General features: G+C 38.0%; 1 protein-coding gene across 3 annotated transcripts in view; it reads right to left on the bottom strand.

Annotated features, from left to right (window-relative positions):
* CADM2 (cell adhesion molecule 2) overlaps positions 1-27,515 on the bottom strand; it is a 1,303,436-nt gene that overhangs the window by 199,097 nt on the left and 1,076,824 nt on the right. For all 3 annotated transcript variants that reach the window (XM_075854469.1, XM_075854468.1, XM_075854470.1), the window contains 2 exons: positions 7,011-7,163; positions 1,664-1,801 (listed from right to left, as the gene is read on the bottom strand). In XM_075854469.1, coding sequence (XP_075710584.1) covers positions 1,664-1,801; positions 7,011-7,163 — 291 coding nt within the window. The remainder of the gene's footprint in view (positions 1-1,663; positions 1,802-7,010; positions 7,164-27,515) is intronic.

The following is a 27,515-nucleotide window of genomic DNA, read 5'->3' on the forward strand; positions in this document are numbered from 1 at the left end:
TGTGCTTCGTTTTAACGTTACTTTATTCTTTCATGAGTTATTTACAAGCTTCTCTTTGTTTACAGCCATTGACATGTCGCAGAGGTTAACACGTGAGGAGCGGATAGAAATTGTGTTGATGTCTGGTGAACGCAGTACCCGGGTCATTGCATCAGATTTCAATGCAAGACACCCTACGAGACCACCCATCTCCCATGCTACATTTTGCAAACTGCTTGCCAAGTTTCGTGAAACTGGTTCAGTGTTGGATTTGCCCAAATGTGGACGCATGAAAACTGTTACTAATGAACAAACATCAGTGGCTGTCCTAGCTTCATTCAGCAAGAGCCCACAGCGTAGCACTCGCTGCATGTCACTGGAGAGTGGCATCAGTCGAACATCCCTTCGGCGGATATTAGCTACTCACAAATGGCACCCTTACAAACTCCAGCTGCTGCAGCATCTCAACGAGGATGACCCAGATCGGCGCACTGAATTTGCAGAATGGGCAAAACAAAAATTGGAACAGGACCCTCAGTTTACACAGAACATTTTGTTCAGTGATGAGGCAAACTTTTATGTGAATGGTGAAGTTAACAAACAAAACCACCGCTATTGGTCTGACACTAACCCACATTGGATAGATCCCTCCAAGACTGTTGGAACACAAAAATTGATGGTATGGTGTGGTATATGGGGTACAAAGATAGTGGGGCCATTCTTCATCAATGGAAACCTCAAGGCCACGGGATATCTGAAATTGCTACATGATGATGTGTTTCCCTCTTTATGCACTGAAGCTGGCACGTTCCCTGAGTTATTCCAGCAAGATGGTGCACCACTACATTATGGGTGTCAGGTCCGAGCATTCCTAGATGAACAGTTTCCTGGAAAGTGGATTGGTCATCGTGGGCCAGTTGAATGGCCCCCTAGGTCTCCCGATCTGACCCCCTTAGACTTTTATCTTTGGGGTCATCTGAAGGCAATTGTCTATGCTGTGAAGATACGAGATGTGCAGCAACTGAAACTACGGATACTGGAAGCCTGTGCTAGCATTTCTTCTGCGGTGTTGCTATCAGTGTGGGAAGAGTGGGAGAAGAGGGTTGCATTGACAATCCAACACAATGGGCAGCACTTTGAACACATTTTATAAGTGGTCAGAAACTTGTAAATAACTCATGAAAGAATAAAGTAACGTTAAAACCAAGCACACCATTGTTTTTCTTGTGAAATTCTCGATAAGTTTGATGTGTCACATGACCCTCTTCCCATTGAAAAAACTAAAGTTGGATACAAAATGGCCGACTTCAAAATGGCCGCCATGGTCAATACCCAGCTTGAAAAGTTTCCCCCCTCCCATATACTAATGTGCCACAAACAGGAAGTTAATATCACCAACCATTCCCATTTTATTTAGGTGTATCTATATAAATGGCCCACCCTGTATATTTTTTTGAAAGTGTGATTTTTTGCGAAAAAACCCCCTAAAAAATGGTTAACTTATCCAAAGTAGTTCAGAAGTTATTACAGTTTAAAAGAATGTATGCCAAAACTTTAAATTTAGGCCTGGTCATTGAGGCATTGATGACCCTTGGTCCTGAAAGGGTTAATAATCACTTACTAATATTACCAATAAATAACGTAAAATTGAAAAAGTAGATACTGAATTTGTAATTGCACTCACCTGTTATTTCTTGGTCACCTTTGAACCATCTAATATCTGCAGCTGGTTTGCTACCAGATGTCTTACATGTCAGGCGTATTAGGTCTCCTTCCATAACTGGGGAAGTATATCCTGTAATATGTGGCTTTTCAGGAACACCTAAACCAATATAATGTCCACACAAATGAATATTATATGTCAAATACATTTTACATCATGAAAATATAATAAAGGAAAATGTCATAAAAATGAATATATATATACATATATATATATATATATATATATATATATATATATACACACACTATATGGAGAAAAGTATTGAAATACACCTCTTAATCAGTGAATCCAGGTGTTTCATTCAATCCCATTTCCACGGGTGTATAATATCAAGCACGTGGCCATTTGTGCATTTACAAACATTTGTGAAATAATGGTTCATTCCAAAGAGCTCACTGAATTCCAGCGTGGTCATGTAATAGGACACCACCATTGTAACAAGTGAGTTCATTAAATGTCTTCCCTCCTAGGTATTCCACAATCAACTGTAAGTGCTATTATTGCAAAGTGGAAGCATTTATGAAGTGGCAGAGCATAATGCATAAAAGTCGCCAATGCACTGCTGACTCAATAACTGCAGAGTTCCAAAACTCCTCTGGCATTAACATCAGCAGAAAAACTATGCCCTGAGAACTTCATGGCATAGGCTTCCATGGCCAAGCAGCTGCTTGCAAGCCTTACATCACCAAGCATAATGTCAAACATGGCATGGTGTGGTGTAAAGCATGCCGCCACTGGACTCTGGAGCAATGAAAATGTGTTCTATGGAGTGATCAATAACGCTTTTCTATCTGACAGTCTGATGAACAAGTCTGGGTTTGACGAATGCCAGGAGAACGTTACTTGCCTTACTGCATTGTGCCAACTGTAAAGTTTGGTGGAGGGGAAATAATGCTATGGGGTTGTTTTTTAGGGCTTGACCTAGGACTCTTAATTCCAGTGAAGGGAAATCTTAATGCTTCAGCATACTATACCAAGACATTTTGGAAAGTTGAATGCTTCCAACTTTTTTTGAATAGTTTAGGGAAGGCCCTTTTCTGGACCAGCATGACTGTGCTACAGTGCACAAAGCAAGCTCTGTAAAGGCATGGTTGGGTGAGTTTAGTGTGGAAGAACTTGACTGGCCCACACTGAGCCCTGACCTCAACCCCACTCAACACCTATGGAATGAACTAGAATGGAGAATGGGAGCCAGGCCCTCTCCTCCAACATTAGTGTCTGACCTCAAATATGTTCTTATGGATGAAAGGGCAAACGTTCTAAAAATTTAGACAGTTGCAGAAAAATGCTGCAGAGTAAGAATGCTTTCAAAAATAGAAGTGATAATGTTTTTTTTTGTCAATTAACAAAATACAAAGTGAATGTACAAAAGAGAAATCTAAATCAAATCAATATTTTGTGTGACCACACTTTGCCTTCAAAACAACATCAATTCTTCTAGGTACAGTTCAAAGTCATGGATTTTGTAGGATTATAGACAGGTGTATGATTAACCTATTATGCCAAACAGGTGATGATGATCATCATTTTCATATATAGGTTGAAACACAATCATTAACTGTAACAAAACAGCTGTGTAGGAGGCTTAAAACTGGGTGAGGAACAGCCAAACTCTGCTACAAAGGTGAGGTGATGGAAGACACTTTCATGTCACAGGTCCACCATGACAAGACTGTGCACAGCAACAAGACGCAAGTTAGTTATACTGTATCAACAAGGTCTCTCCCAGGCAGATTTCAAAGCAGACTGGGGTTTCAAGATGTGCTGCTCAAGCACTTTTGAAGAATCACAAAGAAACGGGCAATGTCAGGGACTGTAGAGTCAATGGTCGGCCAAGTAAACTTAGTGCAGCATATCAAAGACACATCATGCTTACTTCCCTTCAAAATCTTAAGATGTCCAGCAGTGCCTTCAGTTCAGAACTGGCAGAAACCAGTGGGACCCAGGTACACCCATCTACTGTTCAGAAAAATCTGGCCAGAAGTGGAGAAATTCATGGAGAAATTGCGGCCAAAAAGCCATACCTTCGACATGGAAACAAGACCAAGTGACTCAACTATGCCAAAAAACACAGGAACTGGGGTGAAGAAAAATGTCAGCAGGTGCTCTGGACTAATGAGTCAAATTTTGAAATATTTGGCTTTAACAGAAGGAAGTTTGTTGGCCGAAGGGCAGGAGAGTGGTACAATAATGAGTGTCTGCAGGCAACAGTGAAGCATGGTGGAGATTCCCTGCATGTTTTTGGCTGCATTTCAGAAAATTTAGTTGGGGATGTGGTCATGATTAATGGTGTCCACAATGCTGAGAAATACAGGCAGATACTTATCATGAAATACCATCAGGGAGGCATCTGATTGTCTCCAAATGTATTCTGCAGCAGGACAATACCCCAAATATACAGCTAATGTAGAACTATCTTCAGCATAAAGAAGAACAAGGAACCCTGGAAGTAATGATATGGCCCCAACAGAACACTGATCTTGAGTCCGTCTGGGACTACATGAAAAGACAGATGGATTTGAGGGAGCCTACATCCACAAAAGATCTGTGATTAGTTCTCCAAGATGTTTGGAACAACCTCCCTGCCGATTTCCTTCAAAAACTGTGTGCAAGTGTACCTAGAAGAATTAATGCTGTTTTGAAGGCAAAGGCTGGTCACACCAAATATAGATTTCTCTTCTGATCTCTTTGCATTTTGATAATTGAAAAAAAACTATTAACACTTCTATTTTTGAAAGCATGCTTAATTTGCAGCATTTTTCCATAACTGCCTAAAACTTTTGCACAGTAGTGTATATATTTATTTATTTAAAAAGTATAAAATAAAAAATGCTAAAATAGAATACGTAGCAATTATTTGTTATAATAAATAATTTACAATAAAAAACTGATATAAAACAATAAATGTAAGATCATAATCATATATTAAATAAAAAATAGTATTAATAAAAATAAATACTTTATCAGAAAATAAAGAATGGAAAAAATGGAAGGCAATGAAAACTTTAAACAAATATGATACACACACACACACACACACACACACACACACACACACACACACACACACACATATATATATATATATACATGTGTGTGTGTATATCATATTTAATAAAAATGAAAGATTCATAGGGAAAGCCACGGAATAACACTCAAACTATATATATACATATATATATATATATACATATACATATATATATATATATATATGTATATATACACACACACACACACACAAATATTTTTAAATCACTTTGATAATAACATGCTAAAATAGTGAGCAGCAGTATAAAAAACATTTGCTTTGCAATGCCTGTATAATGCCGAACCATGAGTTCATACTGAAGATTTAGCAAGACATTTATACTTTGAATACAAAGATGGGTCTCCCTGGAAAAGCATCAAGCTTAGGAAGTTATTATCCTGAAATACTGTGCTTAGAATGGGTAGTTTTGGTCCTTAATGGGAAACTTGTAAAGATTTTTTTGCAAAATAGTCTCAGTGGGGCTTAAAAAAAAGCCAGCTTTCACATACTATGCACAAAACCAATTCACTAGCTGGATTAACTTTAATATGACTGGCATCCAGCATTAGTCCTATTAAGTGAAAGAGCCTGATATTCTAAAACAAGTGAAGTTCAGGGACAAAAAAAAAATAAAAATCAATCTTTAAAATTGTATAACAGGCTAGGAACATAGGCGTGTTTGCAATAAACTATAGCAATTTCATCTGATTCAGCCGCTGACATTCAATGAATCTCATAAAGTGTTGAGTTTAAGTGTTATTCCGTGGCTTTCTCTATGAATCTCTTTCATTTTTAGTATCACTGAAATCCTCAGAGGGGAAAAAAAGGGAGATATCATTTAGGGAATAAGGTATAAATGGTGAAGTTCTCCTAATAAAACAACAAAAACTAATAGTCTGCGGCAGAAATGACAGGAACTAAGAAAAACACTAAGGCAGAAAAAAAAGAAAGCAGCTATAAAACTTTCCTTAATTTTAAAGTTTTATGACCACCATGTCCTTACGAATATACAGTTGAAAGGTTTAAGTTACACTGTAGCCAAAATGTCGTCCCCTGAGCATAATTGTAAACCAGTACACAGGAAGATAATAATAAAACAAAAGAGTTGTGACTTAAAAATAAAAGCACAGCGTTTTGAAAAATATGGTTAAGATATAGTGTATGTATATTCAGATTTGTTTTAAAGGGAACCTGTCACATTGAACGGCTGATCTCCGACAGCGTTATATAGAGCAGGACGAGTTGAGCAGATTGATATATATAGTTTGTGGGAAAATATTTAATTATAACTTGTATTTTACTCATTTAAATCTTTAGTCTTTCTGGCTCAGGAGTCCAGTGGGTGGAGTGACTCAATGATTTACAGACTTTCCTATATGAGTGTGCATAAAGAGAAAACTGTCAATCATTGAGTAGGACCACCCACTAGACTCCTAGCTCTGAGGGAGCAGGGATTTAGACCAATAAATTACAAGATTTACTGAATATTTTCCCACAAAACGATATATCAATCTGCTTAGCTCCTTCTGCTCTATAAAATGCTTTTAAAAAATAGGAGATTATGTTTAACATGACTGTTTTCTTTAACAATTGTAAATACTCAATATTAGCTAGATTGGAGTTGACTTGCTAGTTTTGACGCAAACTTCATCCACTTGCGTAGTTTTAGCCACGTTACAATTTGTAACAGGTGAATCACGTGAAATTAAAAATATTTTTTTTCTATTTTTTCATAAATTGTAAAAAATCTTTTTTTTACTGCGTGATTTCAATGTGTGGAAATGATAATAGATGTGTCCGATCCAAGTGAGGATCAAGCTGGCTATGTACATTAGATAGATGTCGGCCAAATGCTTATCTAGCTGGTAGCTATTCCTTCCGACTCTATGCTCGGCTGAACATGCATGTATATTTTAATGGGGAGAGGAGAATAAACTGCTGCCAGACCATTCTGAAGCCAACATACAGGAATATGTCTCACGGGAACAGAGTAATGGTCATATTGAAATCCCACATGACTGACCCTACTTTCCCCTGACATGTGTTGTTGATAGGATGGTTGAAAGGCCCCATTACATTAGATAGTTGTCCAAAAAAAATGTTTAATATTTAACTGTTCTAATTGATAAAAATTTGGCGACTGAGCCTTGGATTGATTTTATTATGGGAAAATCATTATAATTGTAGCAAATCTTCTGAAGTTATAAATGGCTTAAAGTAAAATATTCAATACATCAGTTATTCTAAATTTCTATGAAACTTGGCAGTACTTACCTAGAACTGTTAGGAAAGCCTTGGAAGTTTTGACAGGCATTGTAAACAAGGAACATGTATATTGCCCTTCATCTGACAACGTGACATCACTAATGCTGATAATCAGTTCATGCCAGGAAGCTCGAACCAGTTCAATCCTATTGTCCCTGAGCGCTGAAAAAAAATACCCAAAAAAATTATCTTTATTTTAATAAACATTGTAGCAAAATAAATAGGTAGATATTATTTTGACATTTTCTGTAATAGCATTGACTGTATCTACATATAATTATTATAATTCTTTGCCTAGCAACATTCAAGAGCCAAGCAAAGATTAAAGGGAGTCTGTCACCAGAACTTCGTTTTGAACTAGCAGTATGCTAATATAGTTCATGCTAACCTGATTTTAAATGTGTTTTCCTTGTTCCCCAGGGTGCCTGTTTTGCATTAAAAACGCTCTTATTAAGTTTATTCAAATTAGCCTTTTGGTGCAACGAGGGCGTATCCGCTGCACCAAAATGCTAGCGCGTCTTTGACCTGTTCAACTCCCCTCCCCCCCTGCTTGCTGTGATTGACATGGGCCAGGCGGCGTACTCAGCGAGTTCACGCCTTGCCCCGTAGCATAGTGAACGCACACGGGTTCCTACATCTTAGTCGGTACATGTGCAGTAGTGCCAATTACAACGACGGACATATTGTTTATACTGCACATGCGCCGACTAAGATGCAGGAACGCACACGCGTTCAATACACTATGGGGCCAGACGTGAATTCGCAGAGTATGCTGCCTGGCCCATGTCAATCACAGCAAGCAGGGAGGGAGGGGGTTGAACAGGGTAATGACGCGCCAGCATTTTGGTGCAACGGACATGCCCTCGTAGCACCGAAATGCTTATTTGCATAAATTTGATGAGTGTTTTTAATGCAAAGCAGGCACCCTGGGGAAAAAGGAAAACATTTAAAATCAGGTTAGCATGAACTATATTAGCATACTGCTAGTTCAAAACGAAGTTCTGGTGACAGACTCCCTTTAAACTTTAAAGTATACCTCTTATTTCATAGGGGGAGCATAGGTGCTCACTATTGAGTTATTTGACACCTCTATAAATCTGTACATAGTGAGCTCCCCCTAGAGGTTGCAGCAGGAAGACAACATTGGCTCTGGTGAAGCAGAGATTTTAGGGCTATTAAAAAGCTTTAGATACATTATTAAATTAATCAGATTTTTTTTATTTTTTTAATTAAATAAAATACCAAATAATAGTTAGACTTTAATTAGAGCATGTTAACATTTTATAACATAGAACAGTAAATTTTTGATCCACAACTTCAGCACCACTCTTTTAAGTGGGCAGTATCTAGAGCAGAAAAAAATGATAACTACATTTTGAGAATTTGTGCAGACCTACCTATAACGATAGGTGACTTAATTCAGATGGGTCCCTACACTAAACATTATACCTGTATAACAGGAGACTTATCACTCTCTTTTGCCTAGACCTACAATATAAATTAGGTAAGAACCAGATTTATTCTATACTAATTAAAAACAGCTTTATAAAGATGGATGCAAGACCAAGATGGAAGCAGGCACCACCCCCAAAAGTACAATGCAAAAGACAAAGTTAAAACCCTTTTACATGGGCCAATGATTGGGCATATGAATGCTCATTCCTGATCACTGCTCCCGTTCCCAATCACTGCTCCCGTACCCGATCACAGGGCAATCATCAGTCGATGAACGAGCCAATGCTCGTTCATCTGCTGATCTGCTTGTTTACGCGGCCAATAAAATTGTTAGTATTTGGCAGCACATCTCCCTGTGTAAACAGGGAGATGTGCTCCTGACATAATGGAAATGCATGGGGACAAATAACCGTAGTTACGATCGTTGTGAAAGGAGAGAACGAGCCCCAATCAAAGAGCTGTCCTGTTGATCGGCGCTCATTTTAACGGCCTATACCAGGCCATGTAAAAGGACCCGTAGTGAGCACCTCCTAATAAAGTGAAAAAATGTGCAGATTCTAATCTGCTGTGACTGCAATGCCATAACAAACGCAAAGATGCAGCAGCACCCTGCCGGCGCTAAGATACATGCAATCATTTAATGTTTTGTTATTTTAAATTGCATTACTGCTATATTTACTATACATAGAAATGTGAGGTTCTTATTTCACATTTAGATCAAATTGTCTGTGCTATCTTCCACGACGAGGCGACCTCATTCAGATGGGTCCCTACATTAAACATTATGCATTGCCTGTATTACAGGAGACTTGCACAATTTGATAAAATTTTAACTCTATATATGCAAAGAGGATTTGGAGCACTGTATAAGATAAGCTCAGCTCCCACAGCTATAAAGATATATTATGAAATTACACAGCTTGGAATTTTAGACCTAAAAACTACACGGTGTTAAAAGATTGTTAAATCAGAACCACACCCATAAGAGATGATCAGATGGATCATATCCATTCCATAGTTCCTTTTACCCAATCTCAGAACAAGCACACATTACATTCTGAAACATTTTTTGCCAAAAATATTTTCCCCCTTTAACCCCTTAACGACATGTCACGTACATGTACGTGACAGCCGTTAAGGGGAAGTGTGGAAAGGGCTCACAGGCTAAGCGTGCTCCATACTCAGCTGGTGATGGCTGTGTTACACAGCTAATAGCTCACTGCAATGGGCGGAATCAAAGTGATCTTTGATTCCACCCGTTTAACAACTTAAATGCTGTGGTCAATAGCAACCGCAGAATTAAAATTGTTAGAATTAGGGGGCGCCCCCTCAAACACGCCAACGCGCCCCCGTGAAGGGATCAGCTGGTGACGATGATTGTCATGGCAGCCTGGGGCCTAATGAAGGCCCCCAGGTCTGCCATTTTTGTACTCCTATGAAGCCCTGCCTCTGGCAAGGCTTCAAAGGAGACCGTCAGTATCACGATATACTGCAATACATTAGTATTGCAATATATCATGCAAGCGATCCAACTATCGCTAGTTTAAGTCCCCTAGGGGGACTAATAAATAAAAGTAAAAAACAGTTAAATAAAGTTTTTTTAATGTTCCCCAAAAAAATTTAAAGTTCAAAAGAAAAACCTTTTCCCATTTTCCATAAAGCAATGTTAAAAAAAATAAACGTTAACAGAACTGGTATTGCCGCGTCCGTAAAAGTCAGAACTATCACAATATAGCATTGTTTAACTTGCTCGTTGAATGTCGTAAAAATATATATAAAACATGAAAATTGCTGTTTTTTTGGTCACCTTAGCTCCCCAAAAAAATGGAATAAAAAGTGATCAAAAAGTCTCATGTACCCCAAAATGATATTGGTGAAAACTACAGCTTGCCCCGCAAAATTTAAGCCCTCACACCCCTAAATTGATGGAAAAATAAATGTTTTTGTTTTTAGCCAATAGTTTTTTTAGAAGTGGTAAAACATAAAACTAAACATATAAATTTGTTTTTGCCGTAATCATATCAACCTGTAGAATAAGATGAATATGTAGTTTTTATCACCTGATGGACGCCGTAAAAAACGAAAGCCCCCCAAAAAATGTTTTTTGCCAATTTCAACCCACAAATAATATTTTGTTCATCTTCCCAGTACATTATGCAATACAATAAATGATGCTATGAAAAACTACAACTTGTCCCGCAAAAAAAAACAAGCCCTCATATAGCTATGTCGATGAAGAAATAAAAAAATTATGGCTTTTGGAAGGAGGGGAAGAAAAAACGAAAATGAAAAAACTCCAATTGTCCTGGTCTTTAAGGAGTTAATAATAAAACCCAATGAATGAATTTCTCCTCATGAATAACCAAAAGTAACCCATATTATGTGCAGAGTCCAATGATGTCAATAATACCCATATTCTGTCTTTTTCTTCCTAGGAACACATAAATACATCAATTAAAAATTAATAACTGCTTTTGAGCCTTTTGAAATCTGTGATATTCTTATGTGCTTTACCCAATAGAACATTGAGCACCTAATTTGCACTGATTATTATTGACAAGAAATTGTGGGACATGATTTCAACCGCTGAAATAATTGTATCACTTTTCCATAATGTGGATTAAATGATTGGGAGTTATGAGTCAACGGCTTATTTGCAATGCATGCAAAAAGGTAATTTCTCGAAACGTTTACTATCCAACATCTTATTAAGAAAAAGACCTCAATCACCAATGCATAGAACAACAGGGAATTACCTACAGCATCCCTTAAGCACCAAATCCATTCAGGCTTTACGGAAATTCATTGGCATTAATAGGAATAACATACTTGAATCAAAGTCTGAAATCAAATCTACAACATAAAGTAGACCAGTAATAAACATAATTAGGGTACAGTTCACTTGCTCTAATTTGCTGCATTCACAGATCTCAATGAGAGCAACACAATTTATAGGCTTGCTACAAGAAAAATGTGTATTTGGTATAAAAGAATGAAGGAATGAATGAATTGTTTTCATAACACTTGAAGTTGTTATTGCTGGATGTTCTTTTTATATATTGTGTTGTGATGTTCGTGTAACTATCAGGACGCCCTTTATTATTTCAAGAGCACTAGAATTTCAACTATTATCTCCATTAAATAACTCAAGCCGATTCAAGGTAGAAGTCGTTTATACATGATGGTCAAATCCGACATATGCTCCATGGCTATAGAACTATCCATTGACATACAATAGCTATCAACCTTGACTTACAGAAATCATAAATGTTTAGCTTAGGGATGGAGATAAGCTGCCACAAGATACTTCTGCAGAAATGGAGAAGTTGACATTATACCTGTCAGAGGCTCCATAGACAATAAATTGTTGGCTTATTCCATCATAATCAGCAGGAATTTAACTAGTGAACTTAATGTCTATTTTAAATGTTTGAGTCTAAAGGCCCTTTCAGATGGGCCAATTATCGAGAAAACGCTCGTTCCCGATCATTGCCCTGTGAAACCTATGGTTTCGGTTTGTTTCAGTCAGGGTTCCGTTCTGACGGAAAGCTCAGACGGAACACCAGAACGGAGCCCTGACGCAGATGTGAACGAAGCCTAAGCTAAATGCAAGCTCTCTTAATGGTTAAAACCATCGTGTACTGTCTGATAACAAAAGCCATGACAGCATATGAGATATCATCTAAACAACCCGGCTATTTAAGGTTACAGTGTGACTACCGATGTATAACGAAAGCTGAAAACTGTCAAGCAGTCATTGTATAAAATAGCCAGCGTTTATTTGTTCTATGATGCTAAAATAGGAAACTCCAAATGTGAAAAACTATGAAAAACCTAAATAGAAAATCCAATAAAAATGATTGTTGATTTGTCATAGATAAATGATCACAGAGAGGTTCACATTAGTAAACCCTGTGATCTCAAACTGACACTGATTTCCAGAAAGAAATGGCTCTATAGTGGGTTTAAACCCTTTTGGCACTGCTCAGACATATCTATTACTAGAAATCCGGCACTACATTGTAAGTACACTGACATTATTTCAATGACCCTTTACTTAGAAAGATGTGCGTGATTTGTCATTTACCAATTCACATCTTGCCACAGCTTGCGTTTAAATTAATAAATAAAAGATAGATACATAGATAGATAAATTAGATAGATAGAGAGAGAGAGAGAGAGATATAGATAGATAGATAGATAGATAGATAGATAGATAGATAGATAGATAGATAGATAGATAGATAGATAGATAGATAGATAGATAGATAGATAGATAGATAGATAGATAGATAGATAGATAGATAGATAGATAGATAGATAGATAGATAGATAGATAGATAGATATTTTGTCTTCATTAACAGAACGGTAGAGTATAGCTTCAATTTTAGAAATACTCTACTTGAACAAATAGAGAGTTGCTATTCCACCAATATACTATAATGAAGTGAGATGCTTTTTTTAGGTGACCGGGCTCCTTGTGAAAATTTAAATTCTGGCAGATTGCCTCTTCATCTTATTTTATAGTTAAGTTTACAGCAGCAAGTAATCTTCAAATTAGCTGCATTCTATAAACATTTTGTTAAGTGAGTAGGGGGCATGAGGTGCTTCCTATAACTCATAAAAACTTCCACTATGTAATTTATGTAAAAACTATTCTCAGTCGTAAGCAAAGTAACATTTTTTCCCTCTTATTTACTAGCATTTCACAATGTCTGGTGGCTGCAGGAGTTATGGGTACAGCTCTGTGTCCAGACACAGATTTGTGCAGCACTTTCTCCTCTCTCCCAACAAGAAGCGAAATCATGTCAGATAATGAAAGCAAAAAGATGGAGCAACCAGTGTCTCTGAAGCTGCAACCGTGCAGGGGAACTATATTACATGCTGTTCATTCTAGTATGTAATACGGTTGCTCTCCACTCTAGCAAAGAGGGAGATTCTGAGTAGGGGAAACCCATTCTATGAAGTCCACATGACCTAACGGGGAACCCCTTAAATGATATCACCACCCAATTTGGTACTTTTCTGGGTATAGGAGAGGTCTGTAATATTGTTAATGTGGATGTCATATTGTTGTAAGAGTATATCATTACAACTTAGGGCTCCTATGGTGAGCCACACAGCTGGGGGTTGCGAGCCACATGTCTGGGGACCACTGCTGTACGGCATTGTGGTCCTTAAGATGCCATTTGGACCTGTTGCACAGCAGATCCACCACAACCCCATGACTTATGTTATAAACGGAAGCTATGATGACAGTGTGAATGGAGCCTAATAAACCTATCACACGTTATCAGTACTAAACATACTCGATGTCTCCATGAGTATTTTTGCATGACCTTCATTGGTTAATTTTTTGATAATGCATAAGAATAAAGATCATAATCATAATAATATTTATTATCCCAAACATTTCATATAAGACAGGCAAAGGCGAGTAAAGCAATAACCTCCCAGGAACAATTTTGTTTCAACACTGTATTTTGAGGTGTAATTTTTTTTCCACTACTGCAAAACAGGTAACTAAAAACTATATTTTGAGCAATAAGAAACAGCAACTCTCCAAGCCAAATGGAAATGAAACACAGCATGAAACTTAGGTTCTCGGCCATAATAAAGCTTACCATCTCCTTTAATGGATTTTAACAGTATGATATTTGTCACTATTGATAGAGAACTACTATGATCTGTTGAATAATGTAATAATAACATGGTCTGGAAGTTTATATATCTCCAGGGCATGGAACTCACATTAATGCGGGCAAGAGTTGATTTCAGACTAAATAGCATCTGTCATCAAAATGCTGTTTTGTATATGTTGCTCAAATGGTTTTGGAATGACATAATAAACATATTTTGTATAGTAAATAACTTAAATAATAAATATATTTTCTATAGTAAATAATTAAATGTCATCATTGTTTTCTAATCAAAATGGCTGCATGTGAATATTCATGAATCTTTAAAGGGGTTTTTCCATTTTGAACATTTATCCACAGGATATGGCATTAGTGTCAGATAGAAGTGGGTCCCACCACTGGGACCCGCACCTATCTATAGAACGGGGCCCCCTAAACCCCATTCTACCTTGCTTGGCTCTAGCTGCTTCCCGGCCACTTCCTGATGGAGTTTCGGAAATAGCCGAGCTCGCTGGGTTACGCTGTTTCCGAAACTCCCATAGAAGTGAATGTGAGTTATGGGAACAGCGTAGCACAGAGAACTACGCAGTTTCTGAAGCTAGCGAGCTTCATAAACAGCGTAGCTCACCTTTATTCACTTCTATGGGAGTTCTGGAAACAGAGTGGCTCAGCGAGCTCGGTAATTTCCGAAACTCCAACCACCTCATCACGAAGTGGCGATGAAGCAGTGGGAGCCATGGGATTCATTGTGCCCTGTTCTAGAGATAGGAGTGGGTCCCAGAAATGAGACCCACATCTATCGAACATTTTGGCATATCCTGTGGATATGCCATTAATGTTCAAGATGGAAAAAACCCTTTAATCTACTGTCTAGCCCTCGTACTGTGTAATGAATAATTCAGATGCTTTCTTTACATACTGATGACTGACTGTTCTATTTCAAAGCCCTCATTGCTGACCAACAGTGAATGTGATCAGTTAGGGTATGTGCACACGCAAACTCAAAAACGTCTAAAAATACGTTTCTGTTTTCAAGGGAAAACAGCTCCTGATTTTCAGACGTTTGTTAAGCAAACTCGTATTTTTTGCTGCGTTTTTTTAAGGCCGTTTTTTAAGCTGTTTTTCTATAGAGTCAATGAAAAATGGCTCCAAAAACGGCTCAAGAAGTGACATGGACTTCTTTTTCGTGGGCATTTTTTTACGCGGCTGTTTTTCAAAACGGACGCGTAACAAAACGCCCAGTTGGAACAGAATGCAGTTTTTCCCATTGAAATCAATGGCCAAATGCTCGTTGCTCCAGCACTCATTACGCCTGAGCGGCTCGACGCAGGCAAGCGCGATGTAGTCATCGCGCCTGTCTGCACCGAGTCACTCATAGCACACACCGGAGGAGGAGAAGGATCCTCCACCCGGCGTGGGAACGGGGATAGGTAAGTAATTATGTTATTTTTCTATTATGCACATATGGAGGTATTATACTGTAAGAAGGACTGATATGGCGGGGGGTATTATACTCTAAGAAGGACTGATATGGCGGGGGGTATTATACTGTATCAAGGGCTGATATGGCGGGGGGTTATTATACTGTATGAATTGCTGATATGGCGGGGGTATTATACTGTATGGGGGCTGATATGGCGGGGGGCATTATACTGTATGGGGGCTGATATGGCAGGGGGTACTTTACTGTATGGGGGGCTGATATGGTGGGGGGTATTATACTGTATGGGGGCTGATATGGTGGGGGTATTACACTGTATGGGGGGCTGATATGGTGGGGATATTATACTGTATGGGGGCTGATATGGTGGGGGTATTACACTGTATGGGGGGCTGATATGGTGGGGGGTATTATACTGTATGGGGAGCTTATATAGGGGAATTTTCTGTATGGGGGCATTATACTGTATGGGGAGCTAATATGGGGGGGGCATTATACTGTATGGGGAGCTCATGTGGGGGGCATTATACTGTATGGGGAGATCATATGGAGGCATTATACTGTATGCGGGGCATTATACTGTATGGGGAGCTCATATGGGGGGCATTATACTGTATGGGGAGGTGATATGGGGGCATTATACTGTATGGGGAGCTGATATGGGGACATTATACTGTATGGGGTGCTGATATGGGGACATTATACTGTATGGGGAGTGGATATGGGGGGCATTCTGCTGTATAGGGAGCTGATATGGGAAGCATTCTGCTGTATGGGGAGCTCATATGGGGGCATTATACTGTATGGGGAGCTCATATGGAGGCATTATACTGTATGGGGGGCTGATATGGGGGCATTATACTGTATGGGGAGCTGATATGGGGGGCATTATATTGTATGGGGAGCTGATATGGGGGGGGCATTTTACTGTATGGGGAGCGGATATGGGGGCATTCTGCTGTATGAGGAGCTGATATGGGGGGCATTATACTGTATGTGGAGCTGATATGGGGGGCATTATACTGTATGGGGAGCAGATAATGGGGGCATTATACTATATGGCGAGCTGATATGGGGGGCATTATACTGTATGGGGAGCTGATATGGGGGGCATTATACTGTATGGGGAGCTGATATGTGGGGCCCTATACTGTATGGAGGCAGCTATGTGGGGTATTATACTGTAGGGGCTGATATGAGGAGCATCTGCCATGATCTGAAAATATTTTAAACAAATTGAATAACCGTCCCAGAAAACTCGCTAATGCTTTATTTTATCTGTATTCAAGACCATATGTATCATAGAGTGAACCCATGAAGCTGCTATGGTACTGTGAATGTTCATGCCCCCTCTCAGGTTGGCCTGACACCCGTTCTAACTTGACGGTATCAGCCTATTAAGAGCTTCTTCTCACCATAGACACTGAGACAGACTTGGCAATAGGGATATACTGCCACTCCCTTTATTTAAAGGGTAAAAATAAATTGAGAGCCAGCACCCCACTCTACTATATAGATCCGTACCTCCATTGAGGTAAAACATTTAAATGGTGCACTAATATTGAATCATTTCTTTCTAAAATTGTATTCCTTGTCTTTGTTTTTTTCTTTATTTTTCTGGTTGATATGTAACATGATTTGTAGTGTGACAAGAATACTCAGTAGTCAATCAGTTCATAGGGACAATGATTACAGCAAAAGATGAACGTGCTTCTCATGTGAGAGGATGAGACCTATCAACTAATGGGGTCATATAAGTAAGGGGCAGACTTCACAGTAGATAACAAAAGCAATGTCAGTATGTGAGGGTAGAACAGAGAGATAATAAAAGGAACAAAGTACCTCAATACATCATCTATATTATAATATATAGATGTATATTCAGATATTATACCCATTTATTAATATGTTCTGAATAAATTAGGATATGTAACATTCCAAAATTAATTAATTGAATTCATTAAACAATCAATAAATCCAGGACTTTCTTTGAAAAACCTGTAAAAACAATTAACTTTACCTTGATATTAAAGTAGTCAATACTGCTCAGTAAATCAGATATATGGGATTAATCAGTATTATTAGTTATATGGATGGACCTAATATTAAAATAATTCTGTCATCACTGTATAAAGAACATCTGTAAGATGCGCTTTACAATGTGATGCAGTGGATGCTTTTGCACCCGCTGAAGGGCGCCCTAAATGGGTTCAAAAGCGCACACTGTATTCTAATTATGGCGCTACCCATCCTGACTGATCAAAAACCTCCATATGGCTGTGGTGCCATCACATGTGTACTGAAAGAGTCAGAGCTGCGACCACCGGGCGCCTGTCAGCCAATGAGGCTATGAGGTGCTATAATAAGAACATGCTTTTGAATGGTGCCACATCGGGGTGGGGAGATTCAGCAGATTCATTAGTACTCACTGCATTACAATATTAAAAGATTGCATCTAAAAGGGTTTTGCGATGAAATAATCAAGACGTAAGATAATTTACAATTGATAGTTACATAAAGAAAGTATAGGCATAAGATTCTTACCGAGATTGCTTTATTTTTCGTTGCAGTAAGCCATTGTTTTACTTACAGTTTTACATTAAATTTATATTAACAGCAATTTAAGTATAATTCCATAGTTCTCAACTAGTGTGTCAGGACTTACTTACATGACAAGCCTGATGTGTCACAAGAGTAAAGATGTTACTGACAAAACTGAATATGTGTGAGTTAGATAACAGGTGAGCTAAAGAGTCCAAGTCTAACTAGCAGGGACTTCTATATTCGCACGTATGTAACTTGCTCTTCATGTATCTTTATGGATATAAAAGAGCTTTGTAAATATTTAACATGAAATAAATGATGGATTGCTTTACTACATTTCCCTTAAAAATAAAGTAAAAAATAAAAACATCTGTTCAAAGTGTTGTCTTATGAACACAAGCACAGCTCAGGTGCTTTGTTAGGACACCATAAAGGGGGTTCTGCTTCCGATTCACCGCTATGAAGAGCGGACAACTTCGACATTAGAGCACCTCCTGCGATAGCATACTGAGCATGGGAATCTATTACATGGTTACCCATGATTTCAAGAGCAATAAAAGCCAAATTACAGGCGTCCCGGATTTGGACCTGTGGTTATTAGTTGATTGCTGGGGCAGCAGTTATTAGAGAAGGGGTTTTCTTAATGAGACAACCCTATTTTATTATATTTCTTAATCTATCCTCTTGTGTGCCATCATTTAATAATCTATTTAGCTCCTTCTGACTTATATCTGTTTCAAGGAATGCTGAGTAACAACCAAAAGAAACACCATTATAGATCACACTGGGGTTGTCAACTAACTTTCCCACATACTTAAATCTGAGCAAATCTGCCAAGATATATATTAATACTGAAATGGGGTTGTATTACTGCATGAGTACGACATAGCCGTATAAGGGCTTGTTTTTTGCAAAACTAGTTGTATTTTTCAATCCCATAATTTTTGGATGCATATCATATATCAAATAACTCTTATTAACTTTATTTTAGGAGTGAATTAAAAATAAGCAGCTATTCCAGCATTGGTTGTCACGTTATAAATTTACGTTGCTTACTATGCAGCATAAATAACATGTTACCCTTTTTCTATGAGTCGGGACGATTACGGGGATACCAATTATATAAAGGTTTTATATGTTTTCCTACGTTTGCACAATAAAAACCCTTTAAGAAAAAAAAACTACTTGTTTTTGCATCGCCACATTCCAAGAGCCGTAACTTTTTTATGTTTTCCGTCAATGTGGCCGTATGTTGTTTGATTTTTGCAGGCCAAGGAAAAGTTTTCTTTAGTACTATTCAGGGGTACATGGGACTTCTTGACAACCTTTTATTGTATTTTTTGGGTGGGGGGAATGGGAGAAAAGAAAGAATTTTGGCATAGTTTTTTGCGTTTTTTTTGGACGCCGTTCATCCGGCGGTTTAATTAATGTGTTAATTTTATTGTTTGAGTCTTTATGATCAAGGGGATACCGTATATGTGTATGTTATTTGTTTTGACACTTTTACTAAATAAAAACCCTTTTTTGGGAGAAAAAAAAAAGTGGTTTTATTTTATTTTTAATGTAATCTTTTTTTTATTTCTTTATAAACTTTATTTAACTGCTTTACATTTTTTTTTTAGTTCCACCAGGGACTTCACCATGCGATATGCTGATCGCTGATATAATGCTTTGGTGTACTTAGTATAACAAAGCATTATTGCCTGTCAGTGTAAAACTCTGGCATGGCCTAATGGGCAGTTGCTGAAGGCAGACCTGGGGGCCTTTGTTAGGCCCCCAGCTGCCACGGAAACCCAACGGTGCCCCGCAATTTCTTTGTGGGGTCGCCGATGGGGTGATAGAGGGAGCTCACTCCCTCTGTCAAACAGATTGGATGCCGTTGTCGCTATTGACAGCGAACAGTCTAGAATTTTTAGGCTAGGTTAATTTTACCAGTGAGAGATAGATTATATTTAAAAAAACAACAGAAAATCACATAGTCAAAATGATATATATTTATTTGCATTGTGCACAGAGAAATAAGTATTTGATCCCCTACCAACCATTAAGAGTTCAGCCTCCTCCAGACCAGTTACACGCTCCAAATCAACTTGGTGCCTGCATTAAAGACAGCTGTCTTAAATGATCTCCTGTATAAAAGACTCCTATCCACAGACTAAATTAATCAGTCTGACTCTAACCTCTACAACATGGGCAAGACCACAGAGCTTTCTAAGGATGTCAGGGACAAGATCATAGACCTGCACAAGGCTGGAATGGGCTACAAAACCAAAAGTAAGACGCTGGGTGAGAAGGAGACAACTGTTGGTGCAATAGTAAGACAATGGAAGACATACAAAATGACTGTCAATCGACATCGATCTGGGACTCCATGCAAAATCTCACCTCGTGGGGTATCCTTGATCCTGAGGAAGGTGAGAGCTCAGCCGAAAACTACACGGGGAACTTGTTAATGATCTCAAGGCAGCTGGGACCACAGTCACCATGAAAACCATTGGTAACACATTACGCCATAATGGATTAAAATCCTGCAGTGCCCGCAAGGTTCCCCTGTTCAAGAAGGCACATGTACAGGCCCGTCTGAAGTTTGCAAATGAACATCTGGATGATTATGAGAGTGATTGGGAGAAGGTGCTGTTGTCAGATGAGACTAAAATTGAGCTCTTTGGCATTAACTCAACTCGCCGTGTTTGGAGGAAGAGAAATGCTGCCTATGACCCAAAGAACACCGTCCCCACTGTCAAGCATGGAGGTGGAAACATTATGTTTTGGGGGTGTTTCTCTGCTAAGGGCACAGGACTACTTCACCGCATCAATGGGAGAATGGATGGAGCCATGTACCTGAGTGACAACCTCCTTCCCTCCACCAGGACATTAAAAATGGCTCATGGCTGGGTCTTCCAGCACGACAATGACCCGAAACATACAGCCAAGGCAACAAAGGAGTGGCTCAAAAAGAAGCACATTAAGGTCATGGAGTGGCCTAGTCAGTCTCCAGACCTTAATCCCATCGAAAACTTATGGAGGGAGCTGAAGATCCGAGTTGCCAAGCGACAGCCTCGAAATCTTAATGATTTACAGATGATCTGCAAAGAGGAGTGGGCCAAAATTCCATCTAACATGTGTGCAAACCTCATCATCAACTACAAAAAACATCTGACTGCTGTGCTTGCCAACAAGGGTTTTGCCACCAAGTATTAAGCCTTGTTTGCCAAAGGGATCAAATACTTATTTCTCTGTGCACAATGCAAATAAATATATATAATTTTGACTATGTGATTTTCTGTTTTTTTTTTTAAATATAATCTATCTCTCACTGGTAAAATTAACCTGTAAAGGATCTGCCAGACACAACTTCTGTTTCGACGCCCATAGGTAATCAGTCTGCACCTGCTTCTATGTCTGTGAGACTGGCTCCATCTTCCACCACCCAGGATGGCAGGCTTAGGAGTGGGAGAGCCTATCACAGCCTGGCCAGACGGAGCTAGCTCCCGCCCTCTGTCTATTTATACCTGCCTTTCCTGTTCCTCCTTTGCTTGTGATTCTTCTCTGTTTGTTTCCTGGCCCTGCTGCAGCTTCTTGAACTACTGATCTTCTGCTTGTGATTGACCTTGGCTTTTCTGACCACTCTTCTGCTCTGCGTTTTTGTACCTCGCTCATCTCCTGGTTTGACTCTGCTCGTTCACCTCGCTTGTTGCTCACGGTGTTCCCGTGGGCAACTTCCCCATTTCCCTGGCTTCTTTGTACCCTTGTCTAATTGTCTGTCGTGCACCTATTGAGTGTAGGGACCGTCGCCCAATTGTACCCCGTCGCCTAGGGCGGGTCGTTGCAAGTAGGCAGGGACTGAGTGGCGGGTAGATTAGGGCTCACTTGTCTGTTTCCCTACTCCGACATTACATAACCTAGCCTAAAAATTCTAGACTGTTCATGTCTTTGACAGTGGGCAAACTTACAAAATCAGCAAGGGATCAAATACTTATTTCCTTCACTGTATATATATATATATATAAGCTAGTAAAGTAAAAGCAGCACCGTTCTTCCAGTGTGGGGTGCAAGTCCCTGTTCAGACACACGACCAGTGTCACAAATCCACAGACAAATCCAATACACAGGTCAGCACTCCAAGGTAAAGTGTAAAATAAGGATCCTTTATTCACCACAAGCGCAACGTTTCAGCCCTGCTCAATGGGGCCTTTCTCAAGCGATACATTTCAGTGTTAGAGTGCACATATAAATACATAATTTGTGACATCCTTGTAATCATACAATAAAATTTCAATCATGTATAAAATGTAAAACCTAGTGCAGAACAATGTGATCAAAACATCACCCTGAAGTGATTACATATTGGCATTGAAAATGCGTGCAATTAATAATAAGGGCAAATTGCCCAAATAGTTGAAAAGATTAAAAATACGATCTAATTGGCAAACTGCCAATAGAGCTAATACAGGTGTAGAGTATTTCAATATAGTATACAAAATTAGTTCAATAATAATGAATCAGGCTCACCGTTGTTTGAATCCCCCTTCCTCCACCATGCTTGTTGATTATGCCGATGCTTCCGGGTGTCTTTGCGCATGCGTCAGATAGTGTGTCACTCTTTACAAACTCAAAGTGAGTCGTGACACGCAAACACTTAGATGACACGCATCATGTGACTGCTCTGTCTGTCAGTATGTCAGAAATCGTAGCGAGCATGATACATTCACTATGTACTTCATAATAGTGTGTATCTAAAATGATTGTCACAACTATAAAGAAGCATGCTTAATCATGCAAAAAGTATTTAGATATTAAACCCATTCATTATAAGGAACGTAATCCTCGAAAATATTTGCAAGCTAATTTCTGACATACTGACAGACAGAGCAGTCACATGATGCGTGTCATCTAAGTGTTTGCGTGTCACGACTCACTTTGAGTTTGTAAAGAGTGACACACTATCTGACGCATGCGCAAAGACACCCGGAAGCATCGGCATAATCAACAAGCATGGTGGAGGAAGGGGGATTCAAACAACGGTGAGCCTGATTCATTATTATTGAACTAATTTTGTATACTATATTGAAATACTCTACACCTGTATTAGCTCTATTGGCAGTTTGCCAATTAGATCGTATTTTTAATCTTTTCAACTATTTGGGCAATTTGCCCTTATTATTAATTGCACGCATTTTCAATGCCAATATGTAATCACTTCAGGGTGATGTTTTGATCACATTGTTCTGCACTAGGTTTTACATTTTATACATGATTGAAATTTTATTGTATGATTACAAGGATGTCACAAATTATGTATTTATATGTGCACTCTAACACTGAAATGTATCGCTTGAGAAAGGCCCCATTGAGCAGGGCTGAAACGTTGCGCTTGTGGTGAATAAAGGATCCTTATTTTACACTTTACCTTGGAGTGCTGACCTGTGTATTGGATTTGTCTGTATATATATATATATATATATATATATATATATATATATATATACACACACACATATACTGTGTTTTTCATAAGCTCCGAAAACTCCTTCATTTTCCCCTGGGTATGTCAACACATGAGGGAGTAGAGTGACTCTCCACAATAAGCTTACTTTTAGAGGTCCCCTTCAATACATAGAGTTTAGCACAATATATAAATAATTTAGCACACATTATAACATATGTTTGGAATCACTGCACTTGTATCTGAATTTCCCTTTACATATATCAAAATACTAATACTAATACTAATACTAATAGAATGCAGATTTACCCATCTTATAAGAGGCAGAAAACTCCTTGGGTTCATATATTATGTTTCTGTTCATGTTGTGGAGCAAGTCAGTTATTCCCATGATTACGTTCTGACAACCATATTTCCACTAGACAACAGTCTACTTTATCAAGCAGAAACTCTTATAAAAAGATCTGTCTCAGCTAATCATAATAATCACAGTAACATCTCAGTCTCTACACCAGAACAGAACAGCTCTCAAGTTATTTTCTTAAGTAATAGTTATGGAGTATAAAGGCTCGCCCAAGTTTACAGAACAAATGTGATTCATCTCCTGTATCTCTTTATGTATCTTTTTTAGTCTATGTGAGCACAGTCAACAGACGAAACCAAGATGAGACCCTACATTTTTATTTTGTGATGGCTTTCTAGATGCTACATAGACTATGATAAATTAAAAAGAACACATCCAGACTGATGCCAACAAATGTGATCATGTTAAATCCATTTAGAGAGGTTGAATTTTTAGGTTTAATATAATATGCTGCATGAATATTCATTTAAAAAGTGTTCAATATATTACGTGTACAACAGTATATGTCTATCATGTTGCTGTGCACAAATACTAACAAATATCTATATATGTATGTAATATATTTTATAATGAAAGCAGCACTCCACCATTTCAGTGGAGGCTTATGGGTCAGACTCTGGGAGGCGTAGTGAAATGTCTCTTTCCTTTTATATTGGACTATATACAGTGGTCCCTCGGGTTACAATGTCTTCAATAAGCTAATTTTCAACTAACAATGGCCTTACTTGGGTCATTGAAACTTGAAACCACATTCAACTTACAATACCACAGACAGCTTTTCTGCTTCTGGTGTTTTATAGAATTGTATTTGTATATTCCATAGCACAGTTTTAAAGAGACTGCAGATCATTATTTGTCTCTATATTGGAGGAAGGTGAGGGGCACGGAAAAGTCCAGCACAGACACCATCCAACTTAAGGCAGTCATCACAGGAAGACATAGCCACTCCTTTCCACCCTAAAATAAATAATGTTAATAAAGCGTCAAATATTATTTGTCTAAAAGAACACAAGTGCTCCATGTGAGGGCCGGTTCACAACTATGTTGGTCTTTCCATTGTTCTGCTCCGTCAGAGAAGCAGTACAACGGAAATACCAGAAGCACCGGTTCCGTTGAACGACGGACACCATCGGAGCCCGACGGAACCAATTGACTTTAATGGGTTCCATCAGGTTCTGGTCAGGGTGTCCGTGGTTTTACTGAGAACAATAGCACATCATGCTGCACAATTGTTTCCAGTATTTTGGCCGCATCTGTGACAGAGGCCCCTAACAAAGCCTCCAACTGAGATGTGAACACGCCCAAACTGTGCCTAACTGAACATGCCCTAGGAGTTCTTAGAGGGAAGAAAATAATTAGTATATACCAAACTGCTACAAGCACAGCAGCTGAAAACTGCATGATTTCCAACAGCAACAAATTTATTTATTTTTTATTGTCAGTTTTTTTTTTTTTTAAGGCGGGTTGGTGGGAAATAAAACCGACAACATGAACTCCAAACGCGACAATTTTGGTAGTTTACAAATTTGATTTATTTCCTCTTTAAAGCATCACTGGTTTTTGATAATGAATTTGTTTTTTTAATAAACACATTTTCCACAAAATAGATATGAGGCTGATATTTGAGGAATCATTGGCATGGTTTTTCAATTACTCTTTAATGTCTTAGTGCCTCAGTTGTCCTCTTGAGTAAAGCCTTTAAATATTCCATTAAGCTATTCCTGAGTTATTGCGGTGTAGCATACTGTATGCTGAGGTTTTAAAGGTGACAATCACTATTGGTAGTTATTACACCTTTTATGTTTTAAAAAACGGCTAAATAACAAATCCAATTGGTCCCACAGTGGCACATTCTTCCTGCTCATATGACTGCATTACTGGGTATATAGATGACAGCTACATAGGAGCTGTAATGGCAGACATATTGGTCACTTAATATTTCTAGAATTAAACATCCTTAAGTACTACGGTAGCTGAATAGATTTTGTAAAAACTTCACAGAAGAAAGCAATTCAGTGATTACATGCCTAGAAAAGTATTGGAATCTATATTTTTTATGTTACTTTTAGTAAAAGTCACTATATATTGCAGACATTAATATAGAAAGACATTAAGTTTCTGGATTTTGGTCTGTTCAAAAGTTTGATATATAATATTATTACAATAGTAAAAAGGGTAAAAAAAATAAACATGTTTTTAAATGACACTTTTGTGAAATCAAAGTGAACATTTGATTGCTCATGGGGTTAGAATACAATTTCTAAAACACTAGAAATGCCAAGAGAATAGGAAAGCTAATATACAATTATCAGAAAGCTAATTTTGACAAATTGTAGAGTATGGATGAATAAGTTTAAATGACACACTTCTAAAATACAATGAAAACTCATAGCAGGTGGTTGTAAAAAAAAATAAAAAAAATAAAAATACTGTGGTGTTTAGAAAAAGAGATAACTTGAATTATACATTAAAGTTTTAATTTTTGGAAAATTTAGCACAGGTAGAAAGGTTATACTGGTGCACAAATGAAACATTTTCTATTTTAAAATAAAGCTAAAAAATATGTAATGTGATATATGATGGGCTCGGGTTTGCTACATAAGTGTATTATTTATTTCTACTTAAAACATCCTTCCAGCACATATCCAAACAACAAGGACATTAATCCTAATTCTTTGATAGTGGGTGGAAACATGCATACAAAAATTAAGGTTTTAGAATGGTCTTTACGGGCTCAAACTAGAATACTATTGAAAATCGGTGGGTAGATCTCAAATATACTGTAAAGGAAAATGATTATTCTTTCTACGCCAGTTTTTTTAGAGTAGAATATTAGAACATTTCTCAAAAATTGCAACTTGTGGGAAAAAAATTTAACATTTTTGGCATTTCTATTGACAACGGCTTTCTACGAAAAAATTTGGTGGGGCTTAGCAGGAAGTGGCATAAATTATAGCACAAACCTACTTAAGGTCCAGAGATGCATGTAATTTATTAAGGACAATATGCCTCTCAATAAATTAGGCACATCTTACCCCAGCACTATTAAGTTTAAGACTGATGTCTAAAATGGCAGTATTTATAAATTTTCCCCTCTGCATGCAATGCAACCAAAGAATATTTCTGTAAAAAATGTCATACTGTATACTTTTCTGCAGAGTTTGTGTTAGGTTCCTTTCACTTAGAATATCTGTATATATCTATATAGTGTATATCTATCTATCTATCTATCTATCTATCTATCTATCTATCTATCTATCTATCTATCTATCTATCTATCTATCTATCTATCTATCATCTATCTATATTTATACAGTGTTTAATTGAAATAAACTGCCTTCTACCAGATGTCTAGTGATATTTAAAAGTAAATTTGCAACAGATATAGTTTCAACATAACTAGAGGGTGATAGAAGCCAATGTTAGTATTAGTCAGGGCTAAAATAATTCAATGTTGCTGTTGCCGTGAGGTACACTTAAGCTCTTGATAGTATCCATAGAGACTAGGAAAAAAATTGAAGTCTGACCTAAGAAAATCTATGAGGCGATTATTTTTTATTAAATCAATTTCAGTTTTTACTGGGTAAACAATGCCAAAAGCATATTTAAAAAAATACAAGACAA

This window comes from Rhinoderma darwinii, chromosome 2 (assembly GCF_050947455.1).
Source record: "Rhinoderma darwinii isolate aRhiDar2 chromosome 2, aRhiDar2.hap1, whole genome shotgun sequence".
Lineage (NCBI taxonomy): Eukaryota > Metazoa > Chordata > Amphibia > Anura > Rhinodermatidae > Rhinoderma > Rhinoderma darwinii.